At 41.1% G+C, this 23,822-nt stretch overlaps 1 protein-coding gene across 1 annotated transcript; it reads left to right on the top strand.

The window, feature by feature from the left end:
* Positions 1 to 9,218: 9,218 nt before the first annotated feature.
* On the top strand, positions 9,219 to 11,253 carry gjd6 (gap junction protein delta 6). Its single transcript, XM_022222237.2, has 3 exons — positions 9,219 to 9,723; positions 9,787 to 9,893; positions 9,966 to 11,253. The coding sequence occupies exons 1-3, from the start codon at positions 9,416 to 9,418 to the stop codon at positions 10,589 to 10,591; spliced, it is 1,041 nt and encodes a 346-aa protein (XP_022077929.2). The 5' UTR covers positions 9,219 to 9,415; the 3' UTR covers positions 10,592 to 11,253.
* The last annotated feature ends 12,569 nt before the right edge of the window (positions 11,254 to 23,822 follow it).

Here is a 23,822-nt window from a genome sequence, read left to right as displayed (position 1 = left end):
TTACAAAACTGAAGGCATTTTTAGCCTTTATGAGTCAGTGCTCCTATCACCTGTACCACAGTCAACCACTAGGAGTGATAGAGATATTTTGCCTCATCTCAAGTCAACTTTATTCACAGAGCACTTGAAAAAGAAACACCGCAGAAGTGACAGGAAAGGGCCTCTTAACACGGGTAAAATGGCACTCTCTAAGGCCACGAAACAAAAAGTTGATGTGGAAAACAGATCCTTTAATAATGACTGGACTGACTGCTTTAATAGTGTGGACCACATGATATTTTCTCTTTGATCCTCACAATTTTGGAATCCAGTCGCGGGCCGGATTGGACGGTTCGGCGGGCCGTATTCGGCCCGTGGGCCGCCAGTTGATGATCACTGCTCTACAGTGTTTGCTTGTTCTGTTATGCTGTGGGGGCATTTTTCTGGTTTGCTCAGTTTTAAGTGTTCTATGTGATCACTTTTATGCTAGAGTGAAAAATTTCTATCCTGGTGGGAGTGTTTTCTTCCAGGATGGATATGCTCCATTCCATATGGGCTTGTGGGGAACATTGAGTAAATTAAGTCAGTCATACTTACATTCACAATCACGAGAACTCAATCCAGGTTAACACCCAGTGGAAATTATCGACCGACGTGTTAGACAGCTGCGTCTCCAGCTTCGTCATCAATGAGGTGCTCTACAGGCTGATCCACGTTCAGGTCCTTGCGTGTTCATGTTCATGTTTCCATTCTTACATGCCTTCAAAGTCCTCTGGAGGTTTTGCCAGCAATGCCGAGGTGTTCTTTGTTTTAAACCTCTGTTTGACATTTTTTTTCTTTTTTCTTTTTTAGCTGTTCAGACAGAATGTAGATCTATCTCAGCAGAATCAAATTCAGTTTGACAATACTGTAGACATGTCTGCTGTAGAATGAATTGGGGATGATAAGAGACCTCCATTATGGTATTGTAAATGTGTTTGCTGACAGTTTTCTGTTACAACTTTGCATAATTGGGTCTGAAAGCAAAAGCACTTGTTTGATGTTGTGTGCACTTGAATATTTCCTCGTTGTTTCTGAAAATAATTTCCTGAACACATAAGTTTTGTGTTGGAAAGCTTTCAGAGTCTGAGTTTAAACAAGTGTCACCCATGTCAAAAAAACTGACTGCTCTTATCAGTGTGGGACCTTTGACATACTGCTGTTAATACAAACCCACCCACTCCCTGTGCCATGATTATGCTACGTGTGTAGAGGGAAACATTCATTTCATCTGCAGGTAGCAAGTTCAATATACCAGCACATTAACGTACTGAGGCTTGTGTTGTTCTTGCATGAACACAAATAGTATGAATGATGTGTTCCTTAAAGTGGATGGACAAAAATGGACCTGCACAAGATAAGCTACAAATAGAAACATGCATTAACGAATGTAATACATATACATATGAATATGTATTACATGGATTATGATGTTTAGCCACAAATTGAGAATTTGTGGCTGTGCATATTTCTTTCTTTCTGAGAGCAAGATGAGTTCAGCAGCAAAGAAAAGTGATCAGGTTATCATGAAGATCTGAATAAGGAACATTGCTGGTCTGGCATAAAAACACCCCCATCAGCATCTCTGAAGCACACTAATCAATTCATTTATCTTGTTTGTTTGCTTATGCTGTACTTCAGGGAAATGTGTCAGCTGGACACAATCAAATGATAACAGAACTTGTCACCTTCTGCAGCCTTCTCAGTGGCTCATGGGATTGCAGCAGAGCTGTGTGTGCTTCTCGGTATAATGTAATGTGTATATATTTTGATCTGTTACATGCTGAGAAATCCCAAAGTGATCCAAAATGAGAAGAAGTTCTTTGTCATGTTTGTCTTGAAGATTATCAACATGAATGTTAAAATCAACCACTAAAACAACACAGTCAAAAACAGTGCACACAATAAAACAGTAGTTTTCTCAAATTCATCAAAAACTTTGCATTGTCTGTAGATATTTGCAATTGTTGTCCGACGCAAGGATTTGAGCCGAAGAAGAACAAATGAGTCAAACTTTGCACTGGAGATGTTCCTGGTGTCTCAGAGGACTCCACTGGAACAGGATACACCGACTTTATGTCTTCCAAGTACCCGAGGGATTAGGGTGATGTCAAGCTTGCTGGTGTCAGCAACTGAGACTAGTATGTATGCAGACCTTGCTTCACTCACAGTGACTAGTGCCTCCTGTATGACCAGATCAGGCAGCTGCGATGGAACACTTGGCGCAAACAACAGCAAACATTGTGCACAGACAAATGTGGTGGTTATCTGTTCAGTAGCTGTACGCATCCTCCTGTTCCCTGGCTGCACTGTCCCCACCTTTTGGTATGGATCTGGTGTTTGATTTCGATTTTGCTGTGTTTACTGTAAATATGGAAATTTTGCAGATTTTCTGAATGGTATGTGATTTCTTTTGGCTGCTTCTTGTGGCGTAAATCCCAAGAACCCGCTGATTTGTCCTCATACAAACAGAAACTTGCTTCCTTTACCTCCTGCTTGCAGTCCCCAAAGAAAGCTTTTTATCAGAACAAGATCTGTGCAGCTTCTGATTCCAGAAAACTGTTTATGGCGTTCAACTCCTTGCTTTCTCCTCCAGGTGCTCAGCCATCCACTGAGCTGACTCCAGACATGTTTGCCTCCTTTTTCACTGAAAAGGTGGCTGCAATCAGCAACCAGTTCTCCAGTTCACCGTGGTGGTTCACCGTGAACCATCAAATCCTACTCTCCGAGCTCGCCATCTCAGGTTCTGTCCTGTTGTGGTTCAAGTCCTACCTCACAGGCAGATCTTTCAGAATGTCATGGCGAGGGGAGGTGTCAAGGTCACATGGCCTATCAACAGGGGTTCCTCAGGGGTCAGTGCTTGGTCCCCTACTCTTTTCTCTGTACACCACCTCACTTGGTGAAGTGATCCACTCCCATGGCTTCTCCTACCACTGTTATGCTGACGACACTCAGCTTTTCCTGTCTTTCCCTCCTGACGACACAACAGTTTCAGCTCGGATATCAGCATGTCTGGCTGATATCTCCACATGCATGAAGGAACGGCACCTTCAGCTAAATCTGTCTAAGACTGAACTCATGGTCTTTCCAGCTTGTCCATCTGTTCAGGCTCAGATCAGTGTCCAACTTCACTCGAGCCTACTTGTGCCCACAAACTCAGCCAGAAACCTGGGTGTCATGATTGATGACCAGCTGACCTTTAAGGTTCACGTGGCCTCAGTTTCTCGATCTTGTCGTTAAGCCCTCTACAACATCAGGAAGATCAGACCCTTCCTGACCCAACAGGCCGCACAACTTCTGGTTCAGGCTCTTGTGATGTCACGCATTGACTACTGCAACTCTTTTCTGGCAGGTCTCCCTGCATCTACAGTCAAACCTCCACAGATGATCCAGAATGCAGCAGCATGTCTGGTCTTCAACCAGCCTAAAAGAGCTCATCTCACTCCCCTGTTCATCTCCCTTCACTGGCTTCCAGTTGCAGCCAAAATCAAATTCAAAACTCTCCTCCTGGCTTAAAAAACATTTACAAGAACGGCCCCAGCCTACCTGGATTCCCTGATCCAGGTCTACTCCCCTTAACGCCCACTTCGCTCTGCATGTGAGAGACGCTCGGTGCTTCCAGCCCAGCACGGCTCAAAATCTCTAACCAGACTCTTCTCCTCCGTTGTTCCCAAATGATGGAACAAACTACCAAACTCTGTGCGTTCTGCTGAGTCCCTTTCTACTTTTAAGAGACAATTGAAGACTCAATTGTTCAGAGAACACCTAGGCACTTAATCCGACTCCACCTTAGGGGTAGAATAAGTCAGGTGGTCCAAAACCCAGCACTTATTTAGCACTGACAAAGTTGAAAAAAAAGAGGGGGGGCGCACTTCTTGTGCAACTTGATGGCAACAACTTTGACCAATCCCACTTGAAGCACTTTTTGCACTTACTAAAGGTTTTTTCTTGCGTCTGAATTCTTGCTTGTGTTGTATGTCGCTTTGGACAAAAGCGTCTGCTAAATGAAATTGTAGAATTGTGGGGGCGCTAGTGAGCGACACATGGAGTGAGACGCATTTCCATGGGCTCCTGCAGAATCCTTAAAATATCTGTTTAAAATTGCCTCCCGTGGTTGCAGAACTCGTCAAAATTCTAATCTAGGCTACCCTTAACCTACCAGCAGTTGAACCAGCTGCAATAAACAAAGCTAAATGGATAAAAATCTCGAGAAGTTCAAATACACGGCTAGCAGGGCCCTGAGACCGAGCCAGCCTGCTCCAGCTAACCCGGATCAATCCTCACCGACCGAAAGCACTGAAAGTGAAGAAATGACTGCTGAAAACATCAAAGCCGACGTTCTGGACACTGTGAGGGGAGAAATAGCAAAGATCATCACAGAGGAACTTAAAAACGCCCTGACGAATGACTTTGAAGCTATAATGTTAAAGGTCTTCACAGTCTTGTGAAGAGAAAGAAAGTATTAAACCAACTGAAACAGGTTAATTGTGAGGTAACTTTACTACAGGAAACCCACTTATCTGATGTCGAACATGAAAAGCTGAAAAAGTCTTGGGCAGATAAAATATTCTATTCTTCTCATCATAGGAAAAAGGGAGTTTCCATACTTATACATAGACATGTCAATTTCATAAAAACATTTGAACACCAGGACACTCAGGGTAGATATATTTTAGTTAATGGCTCAATTGATGGTATTGAAATATCCCTCATTAACGTTTATGCACCGAATGAAGATGACCCTGTATTTATCAGAATGCTTTTCAATAAGTTATACAATATAGCAATGGACTAATTTTAATAGGAGGTGACTTTAACTGCGTGATATCCAATACGTTAGAACGACAACCTCCCTCCAAAGTTGCCCTTTCCAAGATGAGTAAAATGCTTAAACATCAATGCATAGAAGCTGGGTTTGTTGATGTATGGAGGAGCAAATTCCCTGGAAGTAGAGATTTCACATTCTATTCGGATAGACATGCATCTTTTCGAGAATTGACTACTTTTCCACTTCTAAGAAGGAATTATACAGGATATCTGACACTAAAATTCTGCCCATTACATTATCTGATCATGCACCTATTCAGTTAAAGTGGGACATAGGCCACAAACCATCCTCTAAACAATGGAGACTTAATGCATAATCTATGACGATTGCTGAATATAATAACGTATCAAAAAGAAAGATTCAGAGTCAATGATTCTATCATTAGACGCCCAAAAGGCATTTGATCGTGTGTCTTGGCAATTTTTATTTCAAACCTTAAAATGCTTCGGATTCGGTCCAAATTTTATATATTTGATACGGACACTTTATTCAGACCCCCGGGCCTCTGTCAAAGTGAATGGTTTCATATCGCAGAGATTTAAATTAGAACGTGGTTGCAGGCAGGGGTGTTCTCTGTCACCACTGCTATTTGCCATCAGCATCGAGCCTTTTGCCCAACTTATTAGAGATAATATCAACATAAAAGGAATTACAATAAATAACGAAGAACATAAATGACCTCTCTATGCAGATGACGTTCTGTTATATCTGACAGAATTAGCATCAACAATACCACATCTTAAGACTTTGATTAGTGAATTTGGATACTACTCAGCATAGAAGGTAAATATAGACAAAACGGAGGCTATGGACATCAACGGTAAGATACCTCAAAATACAAAACTTCAGACAGGGCCTACAGAAGGCATTAAATACCTTGGAATATTTATTCCAGTATCTATACAGAATCTTTATAGTGCTAACTATACCAAAATAATTCAGTGTATAAAAGGTGACCTGGATCGTTGGTCTGTGCTCCCTCTGTCTTTGTTGGGGCGCATTGAAAGCGTCCGAATGAATGTTCTGACCCATAGACATTCCCATGGCTGTTTTCAACAATTTAGATAAAACACTATCAAAATTTATATGGCAAAATAAGCGCCCTAGAATTAGACTCAAAACCTTGCAGCTGCCAATGTCAGGGCTCTCACTCTCTCCCTCCTTTCAGCAGATCCAGAGCAAAGCAGTCACAGCTGGCTGCGATTTGATAATCAGCCACCTCTCCAGTACCTGGGCAGCTGGATCCCATTCGAGTAATCACCTCTGCAGTTAAAAGACCGGCTGAACTCTCCACTCATCGCCAGATTGTTGTATTGGACTCATGCAAACCAGCAGTCCAGGACCGGTCGCAGCAGCCAGCCGAACCCACTCTGGACTGAGCTCCCCTCTGAACCCCGCCTGGACCCCTCCTTCCCTCTGAGACGTCTCTGGTTCCCTCGAAACGGGTTCTGGACCCAAAGTCTCCGGCCAGCTCCGGCCGTGAACCCCCCTCGGAACGAACCCCTTGCCCGCTCCACACGTTGCTCTCCACGCTCTGCGCCCCCCGCCTCGTCAGATCCAACCGCCGCCAAACCCCGGCCGAACTCAAGACCAACCGAACCACTTGCCAATCTCCAGCCCGAACTCAGACCAACCGGACTCACTCCCATTCCCTCCCGACACTCTAGCACACAGCCATTCTCCATATTCACCCTCCTCTGTCACAATAAATCTCTTCCAAATTCCATCTCTGCCTCGGTAGTGCGCTTCTCGGCTCGAGTCCAGTCTGTTCTTGTGACAGCCAAAGTCCAATGGAGGCCTTAATTTACCAAATTTAAAATTCTACTTCTGGGCTGCACAAATTAAACCCCTGCTAGATTGGATTCAGGATAACACAGACACTAGATGGGTTAATATTGAAAAGCAACAATGCCAGGACCCCCTAAAAAACCTGCCCTTCTTAGATGCCCCTACAGGAGAGATGTCAGACTGGAACAAGGTTACGTTTAAAATTTGGAAAAATAAAGTGTGCTTTTAAGCTACCAAAGGTAATTTCTCCCCTGATAAGTATTGGTTTTTTTGAAGACTTTTACACCCAATAATCTAGATAACAGTTTTAAAAAATGGTCAGAAAAGGGATTGACTTACTTGCATCAGTTGTTTGATGGTGACCTACTTAAAACATCTGAGCATCTTAAAATCGCCTTTGATCTCCCCAGTACAAATTTCTTTAGGTATTTGCAACTCAGAGCATTCTTGACAACCCATGAGGAATGGAATAAATTTACAAAACCTACACCCTTGGAATTGTATCTGAAAAAGCTACAAACTGGAGATGGAAAAAAGAAAATTATTTCCAAACTATACAACATATTCTTATCCATGAATAAAAACAGCTCACAAATAAGAGAGAAATGGGAGACAGAGGCCAACATTGTCATATCTGAGGATGATTGGTGTGATGTGTGTATTGAGCCACATTCAGTCACAAACTCTAACACATGGAGGGAATTCAAATGGAAAATAATTACTAGGTACTTTAGAACACCAGTATTAGTTTCCAAGATGGGTCCACAACACACAAGTTCATGCTGGAGGAACTGTGGTGAACATATTGCCAATCACACTCACATATTCTGGTTATGTCCAAAGTTAAATGTGTTTTGGAGGGAGGTTTTCGCTGCCCTGAAGGAGGTTTTTAAGATGAACATTCCAAGAGACTTTGTAGTGGCAGTACTGGGAGTAATACCTGAAGGCCTGAGTGGAAGGGCAGATAGATACCTTTTGAATATATTACTAACTGCAGCCTTAAAGTGTATAACCATCAAGTGGTTGAAACCAGAACATCCTTCATATAACACATGGATTCAGAAGATTTGGGATATTTATCAAATGGAGCAGATCACTTTTTCATTAAGGCTTGAAAGAGCAACTTTTACTAAAAGATGGAAACCTATGATTCCTCTAATGCTGCAATAGTAGGTACAGTAATAATACATGCAATAATTCCCCTGTTCTATTTGCAAAATGCTGCCATCCTGATACTGACAATGATATGGGTTTGTGATGTCATAATTTTGAGTGGACATAATCTTTATCTCTATGTGACTGTTACTATATTTTTTTCATCACCATCATATTGTGCATATGGAGATATGTAATATATACAAATACAGCTAAAAGAGAAAAAATGGAAAAGAAATTCATTGAATTGTATTGAAATGTATACAATGTATTGCACTTTTAAAGAAAAAACCTAAGTTAAAAAAAAGGAATTGTAGTTGTCGCACTTACCCACTACTTCCTCAATCACGTTGAATCCAATAATGGGTTGTTCTGCAACAACGGGATCAGCAAAGACAAAGTTTTATTTGTATTTATTTATAAAATTTTGTCTCTAGCCATCATCATATTGGATTTCACTCCCATTTGCAACTTAGGCTACCAATAGTTCTGTCCCTAATAGTGCTCTGTGGGTTAGACTTGTTGCTGCTTTGCTGTGGGGTCTCTGAGGGGGTTGTCTGTGTGTTCACTTGTCAGTTCCTGTGAAGTTGCAGAGGGTTTTTTGCAGGGACACAGAACTTACATGGGATCCACACACACACACACACACACACACACACACACACACACACACACACACACACACACACACACACACACACACACACACACACACACACACACACACACACACATCGTCTCTCTCTCTATATATATATATACTCCTTAAATTGTTTCATTAAGTGCTACAACAAATGTTGCAATTCATGCAAAGGGACACAGTTGGAGCTTGTAAGAACCGTATGAAGTAAGGAAGTAAGTGTTTTATGAGGAACACAATGATTTGCTGCTAACAGTCCATTCAAGTTTGTTTTTTTTTAAACAGAGAGAAGTAGCTTGGCAAGTCTTCATGTCTGCTTAATTAATCTTTACACTCAGATATCTTTGTACAAAATTCCTGAAGTTGCTTTGTACATAACAATGTATGACGTGCTGACCACAGTCTGGGACTGGCCATGCTTCTCTGTTCTGTTCATCATTTATGTGTGCCCTATCCATTAAAGGCATGTCCATTAGTGTTCAGAGGACTAATCTGTAAAAAATAAAAATGCTGCACTATCAGCAGGTCCTTCAGCAGAGGAGTGATATCTCCTGGTTTTAAAATGGATCCTATGCACAAGAAAGAGAGGCGAGTGAGCCAAGTGATTCATGTCAAGTGGACACCCTTATCTTTGAAAGGTGGGTGGCTCTCTCTTGCAATAGCTCCACAGTTCTTAAGGTAGCCAAGCAGGACTGACGAACATTCACTCACAGTGGAGGCTGACTGTGGGCTTCTGTTAGGGAGAGAAGACACACTCAAGGAAATTTCAGGGAAATGACAAATAAAAATGTTCAGAATTTAGACTAAAGCTCCAGACCAGAAGCCTAGGTGGGCAAGTGTAGCTAAGATCAGGTCTTGTGCAGAATGGCTTATGGTTTCAGCAAATCAAGGAGGGTAGGAGGAGGAGAGCTGGATCTGTTCACAGCAGACTGTTCTATTTCAGGCACTTCATCCCTACACGAGACAACCGGCAGCCACAGGTCACTATGACGGAATGGACTTTGCTCAAGCGTCTCCTCGATGCTGTCCACCAGCACTCCACCATGATCGGGCGCTTGTGGCTCACTGTCATGGTTATTTTCCGGCTGTTGATTGTGGCTGTGGCTACTGAAGATGTGTACACTGACGAGCAGGAGATGTTTGTATGCAACACTTTGCAGCCAGGATGTTCCACCGTCTGCTATGATGCATTTGCACCCATCTCACAGCCTCGCTTCTGGGTCTTTCATATCATCAGCGTCTCTACACCATCACTGTGTTTCATCATTTACACCTGGCACAACCTGTCCAAGCTGCCCCACAACATCACACTGAGACGAGGACAAGGACCGGGAGACATTGCAGGCCCAGTTGTCAGGCGAGAAGGTGGACAGGAAGCATATGATCGGAGCTGCAACTCAGAAAGCTGCTCTATCCATTCCCACAAGCTTTTATCAGATGTGCTTGATGGCATTACCATTCAGAGTATCCAGAGGAGAGACTCCAACAACATCTTCAGACAGGCCCAGGCATGCACTGTAAGGGCTGTGAGCACAGAAGGTCATGTGGTCTCTGGAGGCGTTCTGTCCAAATGTTATGTGTTCCATGTATGTCTAAGGGCTGTTCTGGAGGTGGGCTTTGTAGTGGCCCAATGGAAACTTTTTGGGTTTCAGGTGCCTGTCCATTTCCTGTGTACCTCACCCCCCTGCGCCCAACCAGTGGACTGCTACATCTCCAGACCCACTGAGAAAACCATCTTCCTGCTCTTCATGTTTTGTGTGGGAGTTTTCTGCATCCTGCTCAACCTTCTGGAGCTCAACCACCTGGGCTGGAAGAAGATCCGTCAGGCAGTAAGGCAGAGGAGGAGGAGATTCCTGGGAGGTTGTCCAAGCATGAGGGGAGGTTATGAAACTTTCACTCAAGACAGCCCATCTCTGACATCTTCTGTCAGCTTCAGAGAAGGGACTAGCACCACATCCCTGCCAACTCTGAACCTGGTGGTTGGTCACCAGCCTGACCGGACCTGCACTGTGAACTGTGAGAGGATGCAGAAGACTGAGGTCAGAGAGACAAGGTTTGAGCAACCAAAGAGAGAAAATGCCCATAAAGGAGAGAGGTTTTCTGTAAATAGCACAAGGGAGATCAGAGGATCCAAGCAAAGAAGTGCTGAGGTCTGGATATAGAATTTAACTATGGATTCACATGTTACAGTCTTTATCTTGCCGCACTGGCTTGCCACTGCCTCCTTCAGGGAAGGAGTGGGTTACCAGGATTTTTAAAAACAGAAAAAAACCTTAGTTATCTCTACATCAGAGATATTCAACTTACTTTGTTCAGATGTCACTTTTGCTAGACTCCGTTATTAACCAACAGGAATATTTATCAAATAAAATGATAAACATTAAATGAAATGATCGATTTTCAAATTAGATGATTAACAAAGGACATTTATACAAGGAATTGAACTGGAAAATGGTCAGCAGCACACAGTCACAGGCCATAAGTTACCACTGCTCCTGATCCATGCCGCCCACAAAAGCGAATTCGAGAAAAAAATCTTGTATTATATGGGCGCAAGAACTGTGATCATGTAGACACGTAAGAGTGGTGTTACAGATGCGATGTTTTCAGGAGGAAATAGTTCTGATGAAAACTGGTCATAAATGCAAGACCAGACAAAAAGAGGTAGAGGGCAATAGAACAATTTTCTTTAGGTTCAAGTATGTAAAACTAATGTAATGTAATCCCAGTAGTAAATTTTTCTGTCATAAAGGTTATAATGTATATTGTTTTAACAACTTAATTTAGAGGCTAGAGTTTGGTGTTGCTGTTGATCATTTGGCAATACATGGGGGTACTGCTTATTTTTGTCTGCAAAGTTTATATAGGTGAAGTAAGCCTTGGGGATGCTTGTTCACTGTCATTCATTTCTATTTTTTGTCTGTCCTGACCTCTAATCTGAAAATCTTTTGCCAAAAAAAGTATTCCGGGAAACATCTCTTGTTGTACTGCAATACAGTTCAGCAAAAACACCACATTTACAGCTTCTAAAATGATTTATAAAGTAAATTAACACTACAAATGTTTTTGTCAAACTAAAGATTAAAACAGTTTCAGTAAAATTGACATTGACCATTAGTGGTCTATCACATTGAGAGTTTTTTGTAATTTGGGTAACCAAATCCTGCATCCATCATAAATTAGTGCAATAACAGAAATGATGATATTCACTTCTTTGATTGATCTTATTGATTCACATCAGCAATGTTACTCACAAGTCAGGCAGAAAATCATAGCTTGAGTGAATCCTGTGTGGAATAAATCTCACATCAATGAATATATTCACATGCTCTTGTCAATAAATATTTCATGCTTAAGTTGGAGTCTTAAAGCCGGGATATTTTTAAATTTGTCATTTCATGAGTGGATGTCATGAGTGTTTATTGCATAATAACCTACCAACTCATAGCACATTGTTATGTGCTATGAGTTCACTGTGCACTGAGTCAATGAGTATAGAGGCAGTGTATACAACCCCTGGCAAAAATTATGGAATCACCAGTCTTACTATTGTAGAAAAAAGGACATCACAGACATGCCACAAACTACAATAATTTAAAATGACAACTTTCTGGCTTTATAAAACACTAATAGCAATCAATAAAAAATTTGTGGTAGTCAATAGCAATTGCTGTTTTAAATCAAGCAGAGAGGAAAAAAAAGACTCAATTCTGAAGAAAAAATTATGGAATCATGAAAAACAAAAAGCTAAAGACTCCAACACCCCACAACAAAATTGTTGCACCATCTCTCGCTGGTTGATGATTAATACAAACAGTATTCTTCGTCAACCTGGCTCCAACTTTCTCTGTTGCAAGATCAGCTTTGCAAGTTGGAATCTTGTCATGGCTCCAACTTCTATTACTTAAATGTCCACCACAGAATTTCAATTGGATTGAGATCTAGACTATTTGTAGACCTTATGTGTCTGTCTGAAAGGAAAGTTTTCACAGTTTTTGCTCAATGCATTACCATCTTGAAAAATAATATCCTCCCCAAACATTCTTTCAGTTGATGGAAAAAGTGTTCAAAATGCTTCCCCAGTGCTTTTACCTGATGTGCAGCCCCATATCATTAATGACTGTAGAAATTGACATGTTTTCTTAAGGAAGTCATCTTCATGAACCTCATTGAAAGAGAACTAATCAAAAGTTACAGCATCATCACCTTGCCAAATGCTGAGTCACGATTCATTACTGAATACGGCTTTCATCCAGTCATCCTCGGTCCAGGATTGCTTGTCCTTAGATCATTGCTTCTCGGTATAGTCCGAAGGTCAAGCACAGACAGCACAGTTTTCAGTTATGAGCCAATCGGAACAGGGCAGCAATTGTGGCCTGTTTTAAGTTTAATATACTTACAAAAGTGAGTACATCTTATGACTGTCTCAAACAAACTCATTTTATAAAGTGATATTTACTCAAACTGTTGAGTAGAATGAACACGAAGTCGTGAAGAAGAAATTTGTGTGTCAACATGAAGTTCACGTTAATGCAGCCTTCATTCATTTTAGATGCTCAAAATGCTGCTCGGGCTGAAATGCACAGCTTTGCCAAATGAGTTGTCTCCGCTATCCTGTTAAGGAAAATCAACATAAAAACCATTTGCCCTCATAGTTATCACATATTAAGTCACTCTGTATAAGAAATGTCGATGTCAACGTGAAGTTCATGTTAATGCAGCTTTCATGATTTTTCGACGCTCAAAATGCTGCGCTTTGGGCTGAAATGTACATTCGTGTCAAATGTCTTGTGCCCGCTCAAAAGAACTCATGAACACCATTTGCCTTCATGTTTATCACATTTGAAGTCATTCTGAAGAAGAAATTTCTCTGTTAACATGAAGTTCACGTTAGTGCAACCTTCATGATTTTTGTACATCTAAAAAGCTTTTTCTGATCTGAAATGCCCACTTTGGTACAATATGTAGTCCAAACAATTCCTTCAAACAAATCAACTTAAACAGCATTTGTCATCATATTTATCTCATTTCAAGTCATTCTGAAGAAGAAATTTTTTTGAAAACAGTTCAGCCTTCATGATTTCTCGCTGCTTCATATGTTGTTCCGAAGCTAAAATGCACACCACAAATTCTTCAAACCAGATGAACTTAAACATCATTTGCCTTCATATTTATCACATTTGAAGTGTTTCTGAAGAAGAAATTTGTGTGTCAACATGAAGTTCACGCTACTGCAGCCGTCATGATTTTTATACGTTCAAAATGCTGTTCCTGAGCTGAAATGGACCCTGTGGTAAAATATGTTGTCCCCAGGGGATTGTCGTCTCTTTTTCAGGGTGGCAAAGGCTTCTATCATTCATTGTGATTTAGTTACTGAAAGTGTCTCTTTTTCAGTTCACATGACTGCAAGACTGAAGTCTTTTGTGACCCACTGTTTGACGTAGCCAGGAGTGCAGTCGACGCAGTGCACTAAAGGACCTTTCACACAAGCAGCTGCTTACAGGCACTGTTAGGGCAACTTGAATGGTTGCCACTTGGATGGTTGCATTTACCCTGTTTTGCAAGTTCAATCAAGTTGAATTTACTCAAGAAGTTCAAGGAATTTGAGCAATTCCTTCAAACAAAATCAACTTACACATCATTTGCCTTCACATTAACTGATGGTATCTGAACAAATCTGTAGATAGATTATGTGTACTTTATGGTTAAAGAAAGGTAAACCACTGTAGATCATGATAACACCAGTACGTCCACACTACACCATCTGACAGCACAGTAATGAACCTGTTACTACCAGAAATAGAAGCTCTGCTGTCCGTCTCTAACAGCATTACTGCAGCGCTCTCTCTAAAACTGTACTTCCATAACCGTGTTTCTTTTCTCACAGTTGGTTTTTTAAGGGTCAGCTTTTGTCTGTATCACTTCATCATGACACTGAATGCTTGTTTTTCTTCTCATAAGTCTCCCAGCAGCTTCGTTTACCAAAACCTACACGGTAGAAAAACACATGAACTCACAGTTTACAGTAAGATGTCTCCACAGCATACAAAGGCTGCTTGTAGAATCTAATATTTTGTGTATGCTAGATAAAAAAATAAAAGCTAAACTTAGGCTTCTTTCTTCTTTTTAGTAAAAATCTAAGTCCAAATACAATAGTTAATCATACCATAAGAATTTGGGCTCAGTTTAGAAAACATTTCGGGCTACAGAGACCTTCTGTTTTTTCACCTGTCAAGTCAAACCACATGTTCACTCCTTCCTGTACTGATCCTGCATTTAACCTATGGTCTAATAAAGGGATTAAGTCAATTTGTAATTTGTATACAGATGACATATTTATGTCTTTCTCGCAACTGTCCCAAACCTATGACTTGCCTAAGAACCATTTCTTCCGTTACTTACAAGTTAGGAGCTTAGTACAAAAGACTTTTAGCTCATTTCCAAATAAGCCTATAAAGTTGTGCATTGAAAATATTCTTGAATTGAATTCAGATAAGAAAGGACTAGTTGCCCATCTCTACAATCTCATCTACAGTATTAATCCACACTCCACTGAACACCTAAGGAAGGCCTGGGATTCAGACCTGGGAGTAGTTCTGAGAGATGATCAGTGGGACTCCGTCTTAAATTTGATACATACATCATCTACATCTGCCAAGCATGCTTTAATTCAACTGAAGGTGGTGCACAGGGCTCATTTTACAAGGGCCAGGTTGGCAAAGATCTATCCCCGATGTAGAGGTCAGCCAGCAGACCTAATACACTTGTTTTGGTTGTGTCCAAACCTTTCCACCTTTTGGGAAAATATCTTCAAAGCTTTTAGTGAGATGTTTGGAACCCAGCTAACTCCTGATCCGATCTGTGCCCTCTTTGGTTTGATACCTGAGGAATCTCGAAATGCCTTACCAATTAAAGCTTGCGCTGTCATAGCTTTAACCACACTTCTTGCGAGGCGTTTGATCTTTTTCAAATGGAAACAACAGGCTCCCCCATCTTTCTCTCATTGAGTAAATGATGTCATGTACTTTTTAAAACTAGAGAAAATCAGCTGTACACTTAAAGGATCTTCTCAATCTTTTCTCAAAACATGGAGACCCTTTCTTGACTTTTATGACTCCTTGCAAGAGCCCCTTGACAATGAATGAGGTGAGATCTACTTATTTTATCTCAGCAGTGAGAACACCCTCCTCCCCCTTTTTCCCCCTTCCTCTTCTCTTCTTTCTTCCCCTTTTTTTCCTCAAATTTATTTTTTAAATTTACCCATCTGTTATTTTATCTGCTCTATTTTTGCTTTCTTTTCCTTAGTTGTGTTTCATTACTCCTCAAATGTGCTTTACATCATGTAAACGGTGGGTGGGTAGCACAGAGGGATGGGAATGGTGAATTTATTTTTTCTATTGTATTTGCTGAACAAAGCTCTGTTACATTCATACATGAGTGTATTAATTGAAGTGATTTGCATTTGTTCTGTCATTTATGTCCCTATGGGAAAATAATTGTAAAAAACCAATAAAACATATTGAAAAAATAAATAAATAAAAGCTAAACTTGTGTTGGACTGTGAAGCCTTGGTCCGTGCATACATCATGGTGTGCTTTCTGTGTTCACCTGGGTCTTCTCATGTTGTGTCTGAGTCCACATGAAATAAACGGCCGTGTTGGTCCGAGGGACGGCTGCCACTGATGGATAATGGACAAGGTGTCAGATTACAGTGTAAGGAACACAATTTAAACCCTTATTCCAGCTCTGAGCCGGGCTGTCAGATTAACTCTGACATGTCACATGTGTCTGCATGTGTGATGATCCCAAAGGATTGATGCACTTAGAAGTGACTGGCCTGGCCATGGAGAAGCACCCATCAGGAAGACCTGAATGCATTCTGTTTGACACTGAAATACTGCATCTGCAAACCATTTACCTTCAGGATGCAGCAGAGAGAATGGGTTTTTAAAACTCCCTTTACATGTACACAGTGAATATCACGGAGGATTGTTGGAATATTATGTCATCATTAAAGACATCTCAGCAGAACATTGTTGGTACAACCCGGTCTCACGGGGATTCGTGAAACTGTCACGTAAGTTTTAGTTTCGGTTTCGTGCGCACCAACACGATTTCGTCATGTTTTTCGTGCCGCTCACCACGAAATGTTTTTCGCTGTGGTAATCACATCTGAAAGTGGTTTATACCGGCGGATTCATGACGATCTAAGCTGGGCTGGTTGGTATCAGGGAATGTCTGCATACAAATAAATCTTAGATCTACAGCTTGGTGCTTTGGTGCTGTTAATGACAGAATACACGACGGCTCAACAGTTTGGGGTCATCATGAAAACTCCCACTTTTATCCATGTGCTAACATAACTGCACAAGGGTTTTCTAATCATCAATGAGCCTTTCAACACCATTAGCTAACACAATGTAGCATTAGAACACAGGAGTGATGGTTGCTGGAAATGTTCCTCTGTACCCCTATGGAGATATTCCATTAAAAATCAGCCGTTTACAGCCACAATAGTCATTTACCACATCAACTATGTCTACTTTGAATTTATTATTTATTTAATGCTATCTTCATTGAAAAAAAAATGCTTTCATTTCAACAATAAAGACATTTCTGAGTGACTGCAAACTTTTGAATGGTGGTGTTTCCCATATTGTGTCTCTTTCTGGTTGTTTTGTGTATTTTCTTCGGCTGTTTTGTGTCTTTGTGGTTGTTTTGTGTATTTTCTTTGGCTTTTTTGTGTCTTTGTGGCTGTTTTGTGTATTTTCTTTGGCTACTTTGTGTCCTTCTGGTTGTTTGTGTATTTTCTTAGGCTGTTTTGTGTCTTTCTGGTTGTTTGTGTATTTTCTTAGGCTGTTTTGTCTCTTTCTGGTTCTTTTGTATATTTTCTTTGGCTGTTTCTTGTCTTTCTGGTAGTTTTTTGTATTGTCTTAGGCTGTTTTGTGTCTTTCTGGTTGTTTTGTGTATTTTTTTAGACTGTTTTGTCTCTTTGTGGTTGTTTTGTGTATTTTCTTAGGCTGTTTTGTGTCTTTCTGGTTGTTTTGTGTATTTTCTTAGGCTGTTTTGTGTCTTTCTGGTTGTTATTGTATTGTCTTAGGCTGTTTTGTGTCTTTCTGGTTATTTGTGTATTTTCTTAGGCTGTTTTGTGTCTCTGTGTTTTCCTCTTACATCTCTGATTGCTTATTTTGTGTTTTTTAATTGTTGTTTTGTGTAAAAAAAAAAAAAAGATAAATTGTTCACACTTTCTGAAGCTGAACTCAGATTTTCACCTTGTTTTTTTTTTTAATTCTGAAACAGAAAAAACAACAACATTCTAAACAGAATTGTGTCATCAGGGCAGATAAGCGCAGCTTGTAGATGATCTGTAGTCATTCTCCAGCAACACTGAGAGACACATCCACATGTTTGGGACAAGAGTGATTTGAAGACGACCAAAACTTGAGCATTCAGCAACTCTGAGGACTAAGCTTCATCTCAACCTCTCTGAAACCAGGAAGAGAACATCAGACTGAAACATGTCATCGTGGCCAACCTCAGATATCTCTGGTGCATCAGGTAAATGAAGCTCAACACTAGCACGGTGATAAACGTGTCCTCTATGAAAATACACTTACACACCTAAATGTAGCAGAGGACAGAGCAGCTCCAGGTCACATTCTTTATGAAAATCCTGGAAAATCCTCGTCTGTTTTATTTAAGAGCAGCGTTTGCTACAGATTGTTGTTCAGATACAATGAGAAAAGTAGAACAAAATAAGAGTAAATTAAAATATTAGAGAAAAAGGGAATCTCCAGTTTAGTTGTGTCTTCATGTGTCCTGTTGTAGAGCTGTAACTTCTAAATGTGTCACTGCAGGGTTTTCATATAACATTTTATTTCATGTGTTTTTAAGCATTATGTCTTAACTTCAGGTAACTTTACATTATAGAAGATACTGTAAGGTGATTATCCATGTTTTTTATCTGAATTTGTAATGCCATTCTTATGTGCCTGCTGCAAACACTGCTGTTTTTTTTTTGTTTTGTTTTGGTGTGGGGTTTTTTTCTTTCTGGAACCTGCGCCTCTGAAAGTGGCTGCAAAGTTTGGTGTTTCTTAACTGTTTTTGCTGTATTTTTTCGTATTTTGTCGTGTTTTGTCGGCTGCTGATAGAGGTTTCTGCTGGGAGAAGAGTTTATTCAAGAGAGGAGATTTATTTTTAGTGAGACACAACAAATCTACACAGCATCATCCAATTCAGTGGGCATCTTAAGGTGTTTTAGTGGTTTCCATGCTGGTGCAAAGGTGAAGGCTATCAAATATAGATATAAGCCCTTTAGTCATGATGGGAAACGTTAAATCTCTGCCAAACAAAAGTGGTGAACTGGAGACACTGGTGAAGACGGTTAAAACATACGGTGAATGCAGTCTGCTGTGTTTTACTGAAACCTGTTTGAATCAAAACATCTCAGACTCAGCTGTGGGTCTACCTGGCTTCACCCTCATAAGGTCAGACAGAGATGCTAAAGCTAGTGGTAAGAAGAAAGGAGGAGGTCTGGCTTTATTTGTTAACCAGAGATGGTGTAACTCCTCACACAGAACTGTTCAGGAGAAGTTGTGTTGTCTAAATATCAAACTGTTGGCAGTAGCCCTTTGGCCATATTACAGTATGTTCCACGGGAGTTCAGTCATATCATAACAATACTTGTGTACATCCCACCCAAAGCAACTGACTTGGTTCCATGACACTGTTGCTAGGATACAGACTCAACATCCTGAGCCAATTGTAATACAGTTTTTCTCAGTATCTTTAGTACGTCTTTCAGATCAGAACTGAAATTCTCTCAACTTCTTATTCAGTCTCCACATCACCGTGTCTCCGGTCCACATCAAAAATCAGTTTCTCATTTCTCTGAACCAGTTGTAAATGTTTTGCTTCATCCATGAAATGATTCTGTCCAATTCTCTGCTGTTTCCTCCATTATCAGCTGCTTCCGTCCAGCTGATCTAAACGTATTCTAACGGGTCTCTGTTGAATAGTCTCACCCCCACAACATTTAGCATTAGTTCATCACATCAGTCTTTACCTGCAGAACGGTTGAACAGGCTGTCAGAAGATGTCAGGATGTTTCTGTACATTTCCACTAGACTTTCTTTCTAAATCTGTCCTGAATTGTTAAACTGCTCTCAGGTGAATCTTGTCTTTCTCTAAGTGTGAAGGGTTAGAGTTTTCTGAAATCGCTCAAAGACTGTGTGAATGAGTTCAATCTTTTTTAATCAGTTTGTTCAGACGCCTTGCATCCTTGTTCTTTATACTGCCTCCCCAGCAGACTGCAGCATAAAACAGGACACCTGCTACCACAGACTGATGAAACATCTGCAGCATCTTACTGCACATGTCCAGCGATTGAAGCCATAAAGTCGGCTCTGGCCCTTTTTGTAGATGAAGTCTACGTTTGTAGACCAGTCTAGCTTATTATCAAGGTGGATACCTAAATATTTATGATGTCCACAAGTGTTCACTGGATGAAGAGGTTTGTTTCTGTGGAAATCTATGATCATTTTCTTTGTCTTGGAGGCGTTGAGTAGCAAACAGTTTTAGTGACTCTAGTCACTGAAGGCACTTATCAGTAGATGGAGGCCATTCTGACAAACATGGATAATCCACTTCACATCTGCCTCAGAGAACAACAAAACATCAGTGGACAGCTCCTATCCCTGCAGGACTGGAAGATTCAGAAAATCTTTCTACCATCAGCAATTAGACTATTTAATTAATTCTAAAGTAAACAGATGAGACCAGACAATTGAATTTCCCTTCGGGGATTAATAAAGTTATTGTATTGTTGCTCTAAATGTTCCATTTAAATTACAGTAATCAGACTTGAAGTCAGTGGTTTGACGTTTATCTGATCTCTCTGATTTTAAATGTGTTCTTCTAAACGGGTCAGACTATCATCAGTATTGATATATTTCTAGTTAATGTTCATGATATGTGACTGAATGGTCCACACATGTTGAAAATATATTTTTCTCCACAGTCGCACCAACAGCACCTGAGGTCCAGCTGGGTCAAACGCTGCTCAGCAGCTCGTCTCGCTACTTCGTTCTGGACTTCATTGGTGAAGGCTGCTTTGGAAAAGTAGCCAGATGCTGTGACATGGACACCGACAAGACAGTGGCTGTCAAGATCATCAAAAACACTGATTTTGCCCAGGACACCGAAAAAGAGGTACAAATTTTGACTCTTTTTGATTATATTTCCGTACTCTGGTGTTGAATTCTCCAGCAGAATATGTACCATGAGCTGCTGATATTTTCTCTTCATGTAATGTAGACTACATCCTCCTATTTTCTCCCCAGCTCTCCATGTTGAAAGCGATCAGTGTCCTCAATCCAGACCTCACTAATGTGGTCAAGTTCTTTGAGCAGTTTGAACACATCGGGCACACCTGTCTAGCATTTGAGATGCTGGAGAGAAGTCTCTATGACCTGATTGAAAAACAAGACTATCAGCCATTGTCTCTCCAGGAGATCCGCCCTATTGCAAAGCAGGTTTGTTTGATTGGACTATAAACAATCCTCTATTTTTATGCTGATCAGTGAATATAACCATAGCCCTACCTCTAATCCTGCACTGCAACATGTGGTCGACTAAATCCCAAACCTGTCCATTCTTGTTTTGTCCCTGCAGCTGATGGTTGCTTTGGACGCCTTGAAGGGTCTTGGTATCCTCCACGCAGACATCAAACCGGACAACGTCACGTTTGTCAATCTGCAGGACCAGCCCCTCAGGGTCAAATTAATCGACTTTGGTCAAGCCATGTCAGCCTCCAAAATCCGGGCTGGGCTGGAAATTCAGCCATGGGGGTACAGGTGGGTTCCTCCTGAATGGCTCAGATGTTTTTCTGGATGAGAAGTCTAAACTTCCACCTGGTTCTGTTTGGCCTCAAACCTCGCCAACAGATGTCTCATATTTGACTAGTCTTCCTTCCTCAGGGCTCCAGAAGTTGTCCTCGGCCTCCCGTTCACTGAGACTGTTGATGTGTGGGGCATGGGCTGCATCCTGGCCTTCCTCTACCTCGCTGACAACCCCTTCCCTGTTGACTGCCTCTGCTTCAGAACAATATCTAGAACCAAGTGGAAGTCTCATGCACAACATCAGTTGATGTGAATGTATATTATATTTGCAGATGAAATGCATTGTTGACGTTCTGGGTCTGCCGGACGACCACCTGCTCCACGCTGGAATAAACACCAAGTTCTTCTTCACTGAGCAGGAGGCTGCTGATGGTCCAACTTGGAGATTGATGGTAGAGTCACAAATTTGTCTCGATTATTGTTGGTGAAATATTTTTGTGAGCTATTCTAAAGCAGTTTTCATATATTTGTGTTTTTCCTTAAGACACCAGAAGAATACTCAGATGTCAACGGCATTGAAGCAAAGCCATGGAGCAACTCGGTGGTGCTGCCCAGCCCTCTGGAGGAGCTGGTAGATGTAGGTGCTCTCTGCTGTGTTGTATTAGTTTAGACTGAATAAGCTCCAGTTGTTGATTTCTCTCTGAAAGGTGAGAGCTGATCAGCTAACCTGACTCTGTTTCCAAATGCAGATCTATCCGAGAAAAGGCTGTGCTGAATTTGAGGACACACTTGCTTTTGTGGACTTCCTGAAACAACTGCTGCATCTTGACGGGGATCAAAGAATCTCTCCCCGTGAAGCTCTGCAGCACCCATTTATCACCATGTCCCACCTGCCTGTGAACACTATCAGCATAGAATAGTAAGTTTACACCAATAGTAGAGAACACATGAGGCTGGATGATCTGATGGAGTTAGTGATTAACTGATTTTTTACTTTATCCAGTTTGATCACCTTGAAAGCTCTGATGAGCATCTGCCGGTGGAGGACTCAGCAGACAAGCTGAACATCTCAGAAGCCTCTAAACCTGGACTTTCCTGGACTTCTGATGGAGCCTTTGACTCCAATGATGAAGAACCACCTCTTTGGTCCAAAGACGAAGAAACACTCCTCTGGTCTTCTGATGGTGAAGAATCACTTGTGCCGACTTCTAATGTAGTTTTTGACTCCTATGATGAAGAACCACATCCCATGTCTTCTGATGGAGATACATCCAGAGACCTCAGAGCCTCAGCCTCCTCTGGTTCTGGTAGAAAAATGCTGAACAGGGTTCAGAACTTCTTCAGCCGACTCGGGGCTGCCTTTAGCTGCTGCTGGCGTCCCACGGTCGAGGACTGACTGCATTTTACTTATTTGAGTTTCCTTTCTGGTTTCTTATTTCAGTTGTGTTTTTTGTTCTATATTTTAGTTGACTTTGGGAACCTTATTTGAGTTCATCTTTATGTTTCTTTTTTGAATTTGTTGTTTTGCTTCCCTGCTTGTTTTCAGTGAATAAATAAATCCGCATGCTGTTGGGCATAAGGGAAATACAATTTCTCACACAGTCTTCATTACTGGCTACAAGTCAACAAGAACAGACACCTGCTGTTTTGAGCAGCGATTCCCAAACCGTGGTACAAACACCTCAGGTGGTTTGTCTGCAGTATCAGCGATTACTAGAAAAATTAACTCAATGCTAAACTTTTATTGAACTATTTATGGGTCTGAATGAGCTTGAGAGGAAGGATAACAGTGAACTGTAATGATGGACAGATAAAAGGAATGCAGAGATGAGTAACTGAACGAGTGGATAAATGGTTCAAATAGGTACCCATAGGTATGAGAGCTACACCTCCTGACCTGGTGTTTATTCTTACTTCAGCAATCTGTCTGAGGATTTTTATCTATGACCATTCATGAATAAGAATGCTAAAACACATATTTTATCTGTAGCACGGCAAAAACAAGGCATCACACTGGGTTTGACTCGGTTCTACCAGCTTCTTTAAGTCAGGACCTTCTCTCATTCACAGTTTGTTCATCCGTCTTCCCAGCAAACTGAAATCTGCTACTGAGGTGCACGTAAAATGTTTTTTTCTGTCTCTGCTGCCTCAAACCTTCCTTCAGTCCTCTGTCCTGCTGTTTGTATAGACAACCGGTAATTTACCTCGTCAGTCAATCCATGACAACTATTCCACAAATGTCTGCGTTACATGGAAACTAATGTCTGCTAAAGCTACAGTACGCAGAAATCTAGGTTTTGTAATGGCCACAGTCAGAGCTCATGCTTAGGTAAAGTGATTGTAAATGAGCTTATATGGCTGTAACATATGACTGAGGACCTGTCCAAGATCTTTCACCCTAAGTCAGATGGGACAGGCTTCACAGGACAATGGGACGTATCAGAACTTGTACCCAACTTTACAAGTCACTGAAAACATAAACTCTAAATAAACAATGATGTCAAATTGTTTTTCAGAACAATGCTGTCCTGATATGAACATGAGCTCCACACAG

The sequence above is a fragment of the Acanthochromis polyacanthus genome, chromosome 2 (genome assembly GCF_021347895.1).
Source record: "Acanthochromis polyacanthus isolate Apoly-LR-REF ecotype Palm Island chromosome 2, KAUST_Apoly_ChrSc, whole genome shotgun sequence".
NCBI classification, from domain to species: domain Eukaryota; kingdom Metazoa; phylum Chordata; class Actinopteri; family Pomacentridae; genus Acanthochromis; species Acanthochromis polyacanthus.
The sequence above is the reverse complement of the archived record's forward strand: the minus strand, read 5'-3'. Positions and strand labels throughout refer to the sequence as shown.